Source organism: Lepidochelys kempii, chromosome 12 (genome assembly GCF_965140265.1).
Source record: "Lepidochelys kempii isolate rLepKem1 chromosome 12, rLepKem1.hap2, whole genome shotgun sequence".
Taxonomy (NCBI): domain Eukaryota; kingdom Metazoa; phylum Chordata; order Testudines; family Cheloniidae; genus Lepidochelys; species Lepidochelys kempii.
The window spans coordinates 35,141,312-35,156,346 of record NC_133267.1 but is presented as its reverse complement, the minus strand read 5'-3'; the positions used below and the strand labels follow the sequence as shown (position 1 = coordinate 35,156,346).

Genomic DNA, 15,035 nt, shown 5'->3' with positions numbered 1-15,035 from the left:
GGAAAATACAACGAGGACAAAATGCAACAGCACACCTCTTCAGCAACATGGGTTGCCGTCAGCACGCACACCCGTGGTGGCCACAATATCCACCACCCCTGCGTGCACGCACTGACGTATACACACAAGATTTGCAGCCTGACCAGCAGCAATTCCTGGACAGATTTGTGTTTGTATGCACCTGAGGGTGCACAGAGCAGCCATACCACATGCCTTCATTCTCCTAGCCCCTGGCTGCACTGTGCAGAGCAAGCAGGGGTCCTGGTGGAGCCTGGGAGGGAGCAGAGAGAATGCAGCAGACCCACTGCTTCCCCCACCCCACACTATGGGTTCCACCCCTCTTGGGGGTGGGGGATTTTTCCCCTCTGTCCGTGGCCCAGTGTGTGCACCATCATAGCAGGGTCACTTCCTGAAGGGAGGTGCTGCTCTCCCAACAACTCATGCTGAGCTAGAAACAAAAGATGGCCCAGCAGAGTGGTATGGTAGAAATAGCTAGAAAAGAAAGGGCAGTAAAGGAGCAAAGGTGTGATGGATGAGTGGTGAAGGAGCAGGGGCAAGCTGCTAATGATCCATTTTAACTTATAGGTTTCAGAGTAGCAGCCGTGTTAGTCTGTATTCGCAAAAAGAAAAGGAGGACTTGTGGCACCTTAGAGACTAACCAATTTATTTGAGCATGAGCTTTCGTGAGCTACAGCTCACTGCATCCGACGAAAGCTCATGCTCAAATAAATTGGTTAGTCTCTAAGGTGCCACTAGTACTCCTTTTCTTTTTGTTTTAACTTACAGTCTCCCGTGGCCAAAAAGCCTCTGGGAGCCTCAATAGAAATCCCATTAATCATGCAGTATTCCGTCCTCCCACCTCTCCCTCTGGTCCAATGACTGTTCTACTGTGGATAAATCCTTACACCGTCATTGAGTCAGGGAGTGAGTGTGAGTGAGAAGGACTCTGTAGTCCAGTGGTTAGGGCATCCTGGTGGGAGACCCTGGGCCCAGTCCTCCATCTCCAATTACTCTTTCATTATTTATCCCCCATGGAACAGCTTCAGCAGGAGAGAATGAGGGAGCCCCACATCAGACTATCCCATTGCTCAATGGTTAGAGCATCCTCCTGAGAGGTCCTGTCTCCTCTACTGGAGAGAGGGCAATTGAACGTGGATCTCCCATGCAAGCGCTCTAACCACTGGGAAAAACTTATAAGGTGGGCAGTGTTGGCGACACTTGAATGGGACCTGATTCAGTCATCAGCCTTTCAGCACACCTAATGGATTGGGCCCTGCATGCAATGCCTGTCTTCCCCTGGTTTGTGAATTGCTTTCCTGCTTAGGCGGAAGTCAGGCATCTGGATGCTTAGTGTGCAGCAACAGTGGCAGAAACTTAAGAGCCTACTGGTTTTGGTGGATGGTAGTGCAGCCACAAGCGGAGAATATCATCGCTGAAGAACAGGCTGGCTTTCGTGCTGGAAGAAGTACCACAGAGCAGATTTTCAACCTTCGCGTTCTATGTGAGAAGTTCTGGCAACACCAGCAGGACATCAACCACGTCTTTGTTGACTTCAAGAAGGCGTTTGACAGAGTATGGCACGAAGCTCTCTGGGAACCAAGAAGAAGTACAATGTTGGTGATAAGCTTATTCTTACCATTTAACAACTGTGTGCCAAGGCCAGCAGTGCCGTTCTCATCAATGGCACAATAGGAGAGTGGTTTCGCACCACTGTTGGAGTCCGGCAAGGCTGCCTTCTTTCGCCCACACTGTTCAACATCTACTTGGAGCGCATAATGACTGATACCCTAGAAGATCACATATGCACAGTCAGCACTGGGGGGAGAACAATCTCAAATCTTCGGTTCGCTCATGACGTTGACGGCCTGGCAGGCAGCGAAGATGAACTTGCCAACCGTGTGAAACAACTGGATGAAACCTCCTCAAAATACGGCATGGAAATCAGTGCAGAGAAAACCAAGCTGATGACAAACAAACGTGATGGGATCAGCTCAGATATCACTGTGAGTGGACAAGAGCTGGAGACAGTGAAACTGTTCAAGTATTTGGGAACAGTCATCACTGATGAAGGATCAAAGGCAGAAATTCTGGTGAGAACTGTGCAAACAACAGTGGCAAAGCTAAAGCCAAATTGGAGGAATAAGAACATCTCCCTGGAATCCAAACCGAAACTGCTGCACGCACTGGTCATCTCCATTTTTCTGTATGTGTGTGAGACATGGACCCTTATGGCAGAACTTGAAAGGAAAATAAAGGTAGCAGAGATGAGATACTTCTGTAAAATCCTGGGCATCTCCTACTTTGACCACGTCACTAATGAAGAGATCCGCATCACCCAACATGCTAGGTCATATGAAGACCTCCTGAGAACCGTGAAGAAGCGCAAACTGAAGTGGTAGGGCCATGTAACAAGATCATCTGGCCTATCCGAGAGCATCCTCCAAGGGACAGTACAGGGGAAAAGAAGAAGAGGTAGACAGAAGAAGAGATGGACTGACAACATAAAAGAGTGGACAGGAATGGACTTCGCGGAGACTCAAGTACTAACACACAGTTGTCAAGGGTGGAGACAATTGGTTGATTGCTCATCAATGATGGTGCCCCAACGACCAATGCGATTATGGGAGTGATGATGATGGATGAGTGCAGCCAAAATTGGGACTTAGGTGGGTCTGTGTGGATCTGGGTCTGTGTCTTGGCCACACAACATGGTCTGGAGCTATATTATCTTTCCAGTAGCATCTCTGCATCCTTTCCAAATCCATCAAGTTCTCCACTCACATCGCTGGAGCTGCAGCCAGCCTGCCGGGAAAGAGGCAAATGCTGCTGCATATGCAGCTGGCTAGAACTCCCCCTCACCCACCACCATCACCACCCCATGGGAGGAGAAGATCCATGCACAGAGGGGGAGGTGATTGGCCCCAGAATTACCATTAAAAAAGACAATGCCCCAAAATCTCCTTTCAGTTACACAGGTGCAAATTTGGTGCCAACTACCAAAGCAGATAAAGTGGTTACTTTCCTGCCCCCCATTCCAAATTCCCAGGGGTACATCTGAGAGCAGTGTTTCATCCTACATGCCTGTAAAAAAAGGCAGAGAGGGGAAGGAAGGAAAGCGTGTCAGTTAAAAGGCAGGATGCGGTCACATGGTGAGGGCATGAATTTCCAGGACTGACATAATGTTCAGGGATTACTGGCAGTCTAAATATGAACACTGAGGTTCCTGATTCATTGTTCTATCTATGTTAATGTCCCACTTCCCTCGGGGCTTCAAACATTCCAACTACAGAAGAGCAGGGAAGTGTACAATTAAATTGTGGATGGTTGAGACTTGATCAAGCTTGGACTTTTTTCTTTCCAATTATAGTGATATCTGACATCACCTACCTCTCATCTGTGTGACCTCAGTAGCTCAGGAACTAGAAAATGATGAGAATGGTGGACTAGAAAAGTGTTTTGTATATGAGCAATTATCTGTTAAGTAAAATGGACCTCACTCAGGCTTTCAAACAGGTCCGTAAGGAATGGATGGAAAGTTAGCCCTATTGAAGTGTGTGACCACACTGCCACCTAGTGGCTGGAGCCTACCAGAATGTAGGACCTGATCCTCCCAGATGCTGGGTGCCCTCAACTCCCATTGACTTTAATGCAGATTTATCTCTACTCCCACTGACTTTAACTTTACCTAAATCATTGAGATTCACTGCTGGGATTAGCCTGATTCACTGTGATTTGCTCAATCATCTGCTTACAGGGATCTTCTTGCAGGATCAGGGCTCCCAACTGTACAGTGGTAAGCCACATGCTTTATAATTAACACATCAATTGGTGATCTCACCCCCCTTTCCTTTCTCAGCAAATATTTAATAAATGAATGCTGTGGTGGGGCCTTCTACTATGTGATGGGGTGTACTGGTCCCACACCAGAGCAGAAGGGGTTAAGGCAGTGCTCTTAGCAGCAGAAGCCACGGCCCCTCGACCCTGCTGGGCATGCCTCAGCTGTTGGTGCAGTATAAATGGGAGCAGCTCAGTGGGTGTGGACTGCTGAGGAAGAAGGACGTGCCTTGCTGGCTTCAGCTGAGAAGCAGCCAGGCACCTGGACTGAAGGAGCAGGAGACGTCAAGGCCCAGACAGGCACCTTGGCATCGGCAGATGCCCTAGAGCAGTGCTTCTCAAGCTATCTGATGTGGGGGACGGGCAGTTTTTTTTCCAATGTGCGCGCAGACCGGCGGCTGATGGCTCATCTGCGGACCACCACTTTGAGTAGCACTGCCCTAGAGAAACTGACATTGCCACCCGAGGCACCCTGACCCCGAAGGCACTCTGACTTCAGCGACAGGAGACATGTCAGGAAGCAGCCCACGGAGGGACTAGCCAGTGTCCCTGCAGCAGTTAGTGTGTTGCGGGTGACCCACCAAATCCCCCATGGACTCTGGTGATTGGGGTTCTGTTGACTCTGGCCATTGGACTATGCAGCCCTGTGGCTGAGTGCAACCATATTGACTTAACCCTGGGGCAACCACACCCTTACCCCTCCCCTAGGGTGACGGGGGGGGGGGGGGACAGGACATGGAACAAACTACTAAAACTTCATCACTTTTACAAAATATACAATAGTGTATTCTACTACTAGTAATTAATGTATATGTAGTGTTGTTGTAGCCAGGTTGGTCCCTTGAAACATGTTTTAACTATTTATGCTAAACAATCACTTCTACTTTGTAGCTGTGCTACTGAGTAAATTTCCCAGACCTGAGGAAGAGCTCTGTGTAAGCTCCAAAGCTCATCTGTTTTGCCAACAGAAGTTGGTCCAATAAAAGAGATTCCCCCACCCACCTTGTCTCACTAATCTAAAACAATGTATAGTTGTCAAGGGAAATGAACAAAGTATGGTGTATACAATCTGATGGAGTAGGCTCTTTTTATTGTGGTTGTTCATTTATTTGAAAAATTCAGTCATTCACAAGGAGTCTCCAAATCTTCAAGAATCAGTGAGCTGTAGCTCACGAAAGCTTAGGCTCAAATAAATGTGTTAGTCTCTAAGGTGTCACAAATCCTCCTGTTCTTTTTTTGCGATTCTACTGTCACTGTCTAGTTTTCAAAACTCTGGTTTTCTTCACTATTAATTACAACCTCTGATTAGCGGGGACACTTTTTCAGGGAGTTTCAGGAGCAGGTATACATCTCCACTGTTGTGAGTGCAGAAAGGCAGGTTCAAATTTTACAGCTGCAAATTCACCTCTTATTCTCTCGCTCTGTGAATCTAGGTCCCAAGTGCCAACATATGCACTGTTCTGGGCTAACACTAGTCTGTCTCTGTAATTTTCAGACCAAGAGGGGGAGCTAGCTGCCTCTGAAACACAGGGGAAAACCTGCCCACAACGCCGAAAGAGCTGGCGCGGCCCCAGTCACAAATTGAGAGCTGGGGTAATCCCGACGGACGGAAATGCGAAATCACCCACACCCAGAGTTCAAGATCTTTAATCTTCCTGCCGTGGTCAAAAGCTTTTGGCGGGCTTCCTTTCTTTCCTGCCAATTTTGTGTGCAGCGCATTATTTTCGCCTTACCATACTTAAAAACAAAAAACCAAAAAACAAAACAAACTTGCATCAGCAGAATCGCCTATTTATTGCATTTATGGCACATTCTCCGGGGGTTTGCTCATGCTCTGGCTCTGGCCCCCCCTTCCCTGTCGTCACCCTCCAGGATCCAGTCCCTGTCTTCCACAGCTCCTACCTGCACCAGCTTGCTCCTTGTCAGGTGTCCTCCCGCTGGGCTACCTCTCGATCTTCTGGAAGCTCTCCTTGACCCCGGGGAGTAACAAGGGGCCGTGTCATCTTGCACAAGGTTTGTCCCTGTTTCCTGACCCCGTGTGTGAGCGACTGTGTAATGCATCACTTTCTGTTCGAGCCCGGGGGGCGGTGAGCCTAACGCATCCCGCCGAAGAGTCTCTCTAGGAGAATCCTCTTCATCGCCCCCAGGCAACACTGACGCCCTGACAGATCTCTGGCAAGATGATTATTATATTTGGGGGGGTCAGTTTCATGGGCTTCCCGCACCCTCTCGCTAAAGCTATTACATCATCGCATTGCAATCCCAGTAATGCTTTGCAGAGGGGAAGGGGGGAAGGGGGGGGGTTGAAAAAAAAAAGCCGTGGGAGGGAGGGGGTGGTAAGGAAACACCACTGTGCGGCAAAGCGGAGGGGTGTTCCTGCCCTGCTTTCCGTTTGGATGGGCAGAAATGAGTGAGCAGAGGAGGCAAGCTCCCCCTGCCAGCCCCTGAGTTGGGACCAGCAGCCCCAGTGAGGCAGAGCTCTCCGCTCCCGTAGCGAGGCAGGGAAGGGGTTAAGAGCCGCCGGGCCCGAGCATTCAGTCGGGCTCCGAGCAATACCGTGGGACTTCTCAGCGCAAAGCTCCCGCATCATTTCCTTGCGCAGGCTGCAGCTCGTCTGTTGGATCTTTACCAAAGCCTGCACGGGTCCCAGCCCTGGCCTTACAAAGGCTTCCTCTCCGCTGAGTCGTGTGGTGCTTGGAGGGAGAGGGGGGCGCGGGCACGTTCATTCATCTGAAATTCCCTCCTGACTCCAGTTCTCAAGCAAATGGCCACTAAAATCGACAAGGAGGCGTGCAGAGAAGCCTACAACCTCGTGAGGGACGATGGCACGAATATTAACTGGTAAGTTTCCGCGCCCGGTGTTCTTCGTACCCTTCTGGCACCCGCTTCCTCTGAGCCCAGCCTGTAATGAGAGGCAGCCCCGCCGCACTGCCCCGGCCAGCTGACGGATGCGGATTTGTACAGTAAGTGATCATAGAATCATAGAATATCAGGGTTGGAAGGGACCTCAGGAGGTCATCTAGTCCAACCCCCTGCTCAAAGCAGGATCAATCCCCAATTTTTGTCCCAAATGGCCCCCTCCAGGATTGAACTCACAACCCTGGGTTTAGCAAGACAATGCTCAAACCACTGAGTATCCCTGTGTTTTCAATGTGCTCCCAAGTGAATTTTAAATACTGGGCAGAATTTGCTTGTCGTCTTATTAACAATGACCAGCTACATACAATACACAACTGGGATTGTATTTGTAGTCTGACCCTGCTGGAATCCCTCTAATTTACTCCAGTCTCCATTTGACTATTATTAAATGTCTTAACGCTCTTAAAGAGTCTTCCCCATACAAGCATTAATATTTTATTATTTACCTCCCTTTCCCCTTCCCAAAGGGTGACTTTTAAATATGATGGCTCTACAATAGTCCCCGGAGACCAAGGAACAGACTACGAAGAGTTTACAAGGGAATGCAAAGGTAAGGCCAGTCTCCTTGCTTGTGTAGATGACAGACGACTGCGGCTGCTCCCTGCTTAATAAAAGGGAGAAAAGAATTGGAGTAAACTTGTGTAGGGTGGAATGTGTCCCTGCTTGCTTCCAGAGTTTACTGTCTCATCCTGTCCAGAATGATTGGATTTTCATACTACTACAGAGTATCATGAGCCCAATGCAGTCAAACTCTTTAATACTTCCTTTGTTTTGCCCACATATTTAAATATGTGCCGCTTTTTTTTTCCTTTTGCACAATGGATGAGTTTTGAGTCCCTTCCAGTTTCCCTCTAAACGGGAGGAAACTCTTAGCTCAGATCTTATTGTTTAACCCTAACATTTAAAGGGTGAAATCTCTTAACTGAAGAGAGAGAAATACCCATTTAAGTTATTATGGCTAATACAGCCATAGTATTAAAAAAATAAATCTTTGCTTTATAGAAACCTTCCACAATAAATTATTTGAATAGCACTAATTATGCAGTAAAAACAATAATTTAAAATCACAAAACTTAAGAACTACTAGAATGAGAAATTATATAGGAGACTTGTTTGAACAAATAGAGTGTTGAAAAGAAATTAGTTATGTGACACTGCAAAAGCAGTTGCAGTTCAAGGTTTAAATGTGGCAGCTGTGTGTTGACCTGTGTCACAGAAGTAGAGTGCTAAAGGACTGATGGAAAGTGGTAATGGAATGGTGGAAAGCCAGGAAATAGTTAACTACTACTGACATTAAGACATGCAGCGTTTGCAAAAACTGTCTTTATTACTTTCAAACTAGGCCCATGGGGATATTTTGTATGTGTACTCCGCTTCCCCATGCTCTTGTTGGCTATGTGTCATTTAATTCATATGGTGATGTGCCAGGCTTGAAGTATTTATTGCTAATTGTTCACGTTTAGCCTGGATTCATTTCAAAATGTTGGTCTGTAATTCTGGCAAAGCCTTCCTAGTTTATCTATCCCAGCTATGACTTTCAATTGCCTGTAATATTAATTATCTGTCTCATGGAAGATGAACAAGGTCTGTTCCTCAAGGAGTAATGTAACAGTCCCTGGCCTGCTAAAATGCTAATAACAACTGTGAAGGGGCCTCTCTGTCCAGAATGGGCCCAGGCATGGAACCAGCTAGGGTCAGGTTCTCTCACATCAAATTCAATGCCAAAACTTCCATTGAACTTAAATGCGGGAGGACTGGGACTCTAATCAGTACGTAGCTGTTGGCAGGGAAAGATATTAAATTCCCAGAGGCTAGAAATATGTGTAGTCATTGAATCAAGATGCCTTAATTGCCCTATTCAAACCATTGCTGGAGAATGCTGTCAGGATTGCCTGGATACCTCTTAAAAGAGCAATAGTCCCCAGCTGATCTCATTTACTTTGCAGAGAATCTTAAATTCATGTAGCTCCTATCAGAAGAGTTGGATTCATGGTACCTGGAAGAGAGGACTCTCTCTCTCTCTTTTTTTTTTTTTTTTTTCTATCATTCTGTGACCTTATAAGAAGGTGGGTGGGAGGAGTTAGCAGGCCAAAGGAGACGTTTTAAGAGAGAGGAAAAGGTATTTGTCCTAAGAGAAAAGGAGTACTAGTGGCACCTTAGAGACTAACCAATTTATTTGAGCATAAGCTTTCGTGAGCTACAGCTCACTTCATCGGGTGCTGTAGCTCACGAAAGCTCATGCTCAAATAAATTGGTTAGTCTCTAAGGTGCCACAAGTCCTCCTTTTCTTTTTGCGAATACAGACTAACACGGCTGCTACTCTGAAACCTGTCCTAAGAGAGGTGCCAGAAAAATCCATTTTGAAAGAAGGACACACGTCCAGATGGGGAAGACCAACACAGAGGTGCTGAGCTCCTGCAGCTCCCATTGACATCAGTTGTGTTTCTGTGCACTCAGCTCTTCTGAAATTCAGGCCCACATTGCCTAAGAGCAGGTCAGCCACAGGGCTCTGGGTTGAACAAGGGCGATTACTAGCTGAGACTGCTGAATGCCTTCCATATTTCTCTCCCCAGCCAGTGACTAAGGCAGTCAAACAGCTTCCCAGGCTGGAACCCTTCCACACTTATTTTCTCTACCATTTATTTTTAAAGCTTAAATCTCTTGTTTTGTCTGGCTTGACTCTAACTGCTCTGTCTGGGATGATACTGACTGTGTCTCTTCCTGACCGAGTGCTTCTTACCTGTCATCTCTTCCTTACCTGTTATCCCCTCTGTAACGAGCATCTGGAGCAGAGAGCTGGAGAGAAGAGGCTCTGTCAGAGGCAGCTGACCCCCAGAATTTGTCCCGGGCAGGCTGTAGAGCAGTAGCCACTGGAGTCATGACCTCTTGGGATCATCATCCAATTTCAGTTCCTTGCCAGCAATTTTGTGCATCAAACCCTTACTACAAGCAAGGCACTAAAAGGGACATAGACCAAAGCAGAATTCACCCCACCTCTTCTGCCAGTGAATTTCTCAGTGCAGAGCCGACCCCACTAGCCTTGCAGTTCCTCCAACCTCTTCCAGCTCTATGAAGTGCAGACTATAAAAGGGAGGTTTCATATAAAAGGTGTGGCCAGGGTAGACCTGGGCTCTTGTATTAGCCCATGCTAGGGGCTAGACAGGCCCCTCAATAGGCCTTGACTAAAACAAGGCAAGAGCAGATTAACCCTTGACAATAAAATATCTCTGAAGCACATGTGCTTGAAGCTTTAATAAACCATAGGAAGTGAAGAGGTACCGGGTATACAGACTCGGCCAAGTGTCAGACAGCTAATTCCTCCACCCACAAACTAACGGATGTTACACGAGTTGGGGAAGGAAGATATGCTAGTTTTAGTGACTCTATCTGTGCAACCAGCCTGAGCTGGACCACTAGACATCGGTCAGGAAACTGGATTGGTGCCAGCTGTGAAGACAGCGCTTTCCTTACCATCTGGAGGAAAGGTGACAACTCTTAGTACACCGTAGAGCTGGTTGGAAAACTTCCGCTGAAACAAAAATTCAATGGAAAAATGTGGATTAAAACAAATGCCAGTGGCTTCAAAGTAAACTTTTTTCCTTGTTTTGGATTCCTATTGTCTGAACAATACAGACTTGAAAGACCCTCTTTCTCCTGCCCCCCCCCCCCCCCCCAAGTGCAGCTGCCTTTTGTAAAGCCTCCTATGATTAAGTGGTTGAAGATACAAGTGGGAGCTGGAATACAAAACCTCAGCTCACCAAGCGTAGGCTGAGGCACCTCAGTGCAAATTCGCTCTGCTCTGCTTACCAGGCCATCTGTTACAATATGCGCTCAAACAGAAAGCATCTGTGTCTCCTGTTTTCTCTAATGGCCATTCTTATTAAAAGCACCTTTGGTGTGGTGTGCATATTGCTTCCCTCCTGGGCATTAGATTAGAGGGAAGGCGGAGTCAGTGGGTGCTAATTCACTTGGCTCAAAGATACAGGAAGTTCTTTTGTTCACGCCCCTATGGGGTTGCTTTTTGCACTTCCTGCATTGTGCTAGGAGTTCTCAGTAGTGTTGCCTGCCGCTTAATACAGAGAGTGTCTGTCTCATAGACATCTCCATTCCGAATACCACTGGTGATCCCCGAATGTCTCTGCTGCAACCACAGCAATAGCCTCCATGAGGAAAATCAGGAAATTATGTCGTGGTGTATTTTTGGCTTCTTTTAATTTGACTTACCGTAATGCTGACAGACCCTGGTCGCCGGCGGGCAGGATCGAACCGGGGACCCCTGGAGCTTATTAGTGCATGAGCCTCTACCGCATGAACTGTCTGTTAGCTAAGGCTGTAGAGCAGACTCATTTTATCTCTCTAAGTGGTCTCTGTGCCACTAGATGGGACAGAACGCCACACCTAAAGGTGTGTGGGTTACATTAGCAACTGGCAAAGATACCATGTGACCAGCCAGCTCTCCAGACACTCTGGACTGCCACTTAATAAATATATTAAAGATTAAGTGTTCAGATACAATGGTAAAGGGGATCGTATAAGTCCCATGGATCACAATTTGAGCACTGCTGCACCCAATGTATCTTGTGAGGATTTATTCCTCTGTATATTGTGGATGTACAAGTCCATTCTACCCCAGAGCTTTGCCTTTGATGGCCCTGCACATAGGACCTGTTCCTGAGCCTTCTACCAACCATGGGGTTATCTGCAGAAAAGCATAGCAGTGAAATATGCAATAAACTTCCCATTTTACCCCTTCCCCTTTATTCTGGGACACTGAAACTATATGGGTGACATTTTTAAATAGGAAGAGGAAAACTGGGTGGGAAACTGACACTTACTGCACATGTGTCATTTCCTTTAAGCATAGACCCAGGGCTGTTTTACTGCATTCGCGAATATCTCTGGGGTTCCCCTCCATTAAATGAGGATTTCATTCAAGGCTTTTGATCTGCTTCTTTTTCCAGAGATCGCTCTCCCTTGTGCTTCTGCCGGTGGCATGGATCCAACCAACCACGGCATGAATTTGGCATTAAACACTTCATGCCGTCAATACAGTTTTAGACAAAAAGCTGAGTTGTTGGATTCAGAGCCAGAAAGATAGATGAAGGTTTGGGGTTTTTTTACAACAGAGTGGGAAGGAAAATGTGTGTTTATTTCAAACCCTAATAATGGGGGCTGTGAATGCATGGCTGAGAAGAGTGGAGTGACCTTACCTGGGATCTTGGACTTAAAATAATCCCAGTCAGAAATACAGAGTTAAGGGTTTTGTAAATGTCAGTGATGCCAGACTAACCAATAGCTGAACTTATTTTGCTTTCCCCGATATTATTAAAGGAACAGAGTGGAACAGTCCCTATTTGCAATTTTTTTTTTATGGCTACGCTGCAGTTTAATAGCGTGATGCTTACAAGTTTCTCCGTCCCATTGAGAACCAAATGTTTACAACCATGACAAAAGAACTAACTTAGGCTGCTGTTAGGAAAGTTCCAGTACAGATAAATACCTGTACTGGGACAGCATGAGATGGAAGAGCTATTCATGTGTCTGTAAAGAGCAGACAAAAGGTACTGTGCAGTCCACATTCGGAGGAATTAAAACTCTTGGAATGGAATAGATACAGCATAAGGCATTTCTGGTTAGCATCGGGGAGTGGGGGGGAAAATGGAACCAGCCCCTAAGATTGTGTCCTAGTGCAATGCTCCCTGTATATAGGTGGATTGCAATCAGTAAGGAATAGAATTCAGTAGTTTAAAAACTTAGTCCCAAATTTTTAAAGGTGTTTTGGTGCCTAAAGATGCAGGTAGGTGCCTGGGGAGACTTAGCAATGCACCAAAGCAGCTAAGGTGCCTAACTCACTTAGGTGCTTTTTATAAATCCCAGTCGGTGTCGATTTGCATCTTTATGCACCAAAATACCTTTGTAATTTTGGACTTTACAGGATATTGTTGAGTCTTTCTCGTGCTCATCACCTTCCTTTGCCCGCTTTCCCCTTTAACATATATTTGAAGGGCAAACCTGTGAAAACTGATGATCCGTCCTTTATGGTAATTATTTTTGGGAATTTCACATTGACTGTGCATTCCTGGCTGCAAAGCCTTCCCCCCCTCCCCCACCCCTGCACTGCTGTGTAAAGCATAGCTCCTTGGAGGAGCAGTTAAAGTGGCATCTGTTTGCCAACCACTTCCTTATGGTCATCTGGAACTTTGTCTGCTTCCACCATTCCTGTGTTGAACGGGGTTAAGTCCCCTTTACACTCACTGTATTCTGGAGCCTGTCAGAGGTCTGTCTGGTCCTTGGCATCAGAGCTGCCTCAGGACTGCTCTAATTTAAACTCTGTTTCCAATAAGCTCAAAAAGTAGCCATAGCCTGGGTCCACTCCCAGTCCCTACGTCATCATAATAGCCTGTTTCTACACCTGTCATCTGTAGATCTCCAAGTATTTCAAAATCCCTAATGTATTTATTCTCACAATGCTTCTGTGAGGTAAGAAAATGGTATCCCCTTTTTCCAGATAGGAAACTGAGGCCCAGAGAGGCTAAGTGACTTGGCCATGGTTATACAGGAAGTCCGTGCTGGAGCAGGGAATTAAACCCAGGTCTCCCCTGTCCTAGCTAATGCTCTACCATTGGACCATCCTTCCCCTTACACTAGGAGAGAAGCCAATAGAGGGCCACTATGGCTGGTGGGGGTATTCCCCAAAGTCATTTATATCCCTTAAAGGCCCCTCAACCCTTTAATGCAACAGAAAATCAACCTCAGTATTTGTTTCAATGGGATGTATCAACTCAAGATGCTAATAATGGAACAGCATATGGATTTTTTGTGGAGGTTGTGGGAGGGGGAAGAGTCCACTGCTCACCATCTTGCAGGAGTTTGAAACTTTCTTGACTTTGGGAGACTGCTAGGCATCACTTCCATGAAAACTTATCTGGAGTTGTGCCCTCAGTCAGGCATGTAATAACTATAAGAAACAAAGAGGTTAGCTGTGATACTGCTGGACTCTAGCTTATGCTACTGACAACCCATCTGTGAACAAGTCATGAACACTTTGGCCTTCTTGTCTCTGGACCACATCCTGTCTGTACTGAGGCTTGAGAGCATTTTGGTATTGACTTCAGTGAGACAAGTACTTAGCCCTTTCTTCACTGATGGGTGAGCGCAAAGGAACTCTGCTGTGGCTGATGGCTCATCAATCTCATGAGCTCATGTCCTGGACCTAGCACACTGGATACGTGTTGGATGGACATTAGAATGGATTATTGGCCTTGGTTTTGTCTTGTGTTTATAATCATGATGCTAAACATCAGTCTTTCTTTTAAAGAAGATTATAGGGCCAAAGCCCATTGAAGTTGACTTCAGTGAGCTTTTGATAAAGTTCCAAAGGCCTAACCCTTACCAGGGACTAAGTACTGCACGGGGGCTGGGCCCTCACCAGTGTGGTGATGGGGATAGCTGTTCGAGGAGCATCTCCTCCCAGGTGACTCAGAGCATTGGTGTCTGCATATTGAGGTTTAAGGGGTGAAGAACTGCAACCAAAGCCAGGTGTTCAAAAGAGAAAGCAGGTGTTGGGCTTTTTCCCCCTGCCAAACTGGGCCCATGTCCCTTCCTTCCCCAGTGTCTCCTACACAGTCATGCTTCTCTTAGACAGCCTCAGTTCTGATAGTTTCCTTATAGTAAAAATTTAAAATGTCAGCTTGAACAGTCTTTCTTCCTGTTTGGTTAACCTTAGCTTAACATTCTAGCTTGCATCACGGAGGGTCAAGAGGGGACAGAGTTTGCGTCATGTTAGCAGGAAACCAAGTGGTCTGACACTAAACAACTAGAGGGCCCATGATCTTTACCATGTGGCTCATTTTTTCTTACAGCTTACTCATGACAGGCAGTAGATATCAGTTAACACTGACCAGGCATCTGGCACAAAATGGGTATCCAAGGCCATGAGATGGCGACTTCTGAGTTTGCAGTTTAATGCTACATAATGTTCATATGCAACCCAATGTTCATTGGGACTAGAACCAGTATCTAGCTGCAAGACTACTCAAAATTGGCACCGTGCAAACTAAACTCCCTTTGGTTTCATTGCAAGACAGCCATACTGTTACTTAGGATTATATACACAATTCTTCCCCCAAAGGTTTCTAAAACATTTGCAGATGTATCTTGTTATGCATGCAAAGAGCTGCATCCCAGAAAAGTGGTATATCACTGGAATTAACCTCCTACATATTGTCATGTTTGGGAGCTTCATTTTATTTTCTCCCAGTGTACTTGGGTTGCTATGGTAG

The 15,035-nt window shown here is 46.4% G+C and overlaps 2 protein-coding genes across 5 annotated transcripts in view; one reads left to right on the top strand and one right to left on the bottom strand.

Annotated features, from left to right (window-relative positions):
• Nucleotides 1-9,633, bottom strand: part of KLHL36 (kelch like family member 36) — a 33,982-nt gene extending 24,349 nt beyond the window's left edge. For 3 of the 4 annotated variants that reach the window (XM_073308082.1, XM_073308083.1, XM_073308084.1), the window contains exon 1: nucleotides 5,737-6,094. Coding sequence is in view for 1 of the 4 variants with exons in the window: in XM_073308085.1 (XP_073164186.1) it covers nucleotides 9,512-9,633 (122 nt within the window). In the remaining 3 variants the exon portion in view is untranslated. Of the gene's footprint in view, nucleotides 1-5,736; nucleotides 6,095-9,511 lie in introns of those variants that run through there. The other variant, XM_073308085.1, reaches the window with a different exon arrangement.
• Nucleotides 6,266-15,035, top strand: part of COTL1 (coactosin like F-actin binding protein 1) — a 33,182-nt gene continuing 24,412 nt past the window's right edge. Inside the window, exons 1-2 of the mRNA XM_073308087.1 lie at nucleotides 6,266-6,675; nucleotides 7,221-7,303. Coding sequence (XP_073164188.1) covers nucleotides 6,599-6,675; nucleotides 7,221-7,303 — 160 coding nt within the window. The 5' untranslated portion in view covers nucleotides 6,266-6,598. The remainder of the gene's footprint in view (nucleotides 6,676-7,220; nucleotides 7,304-15,035) is intronic.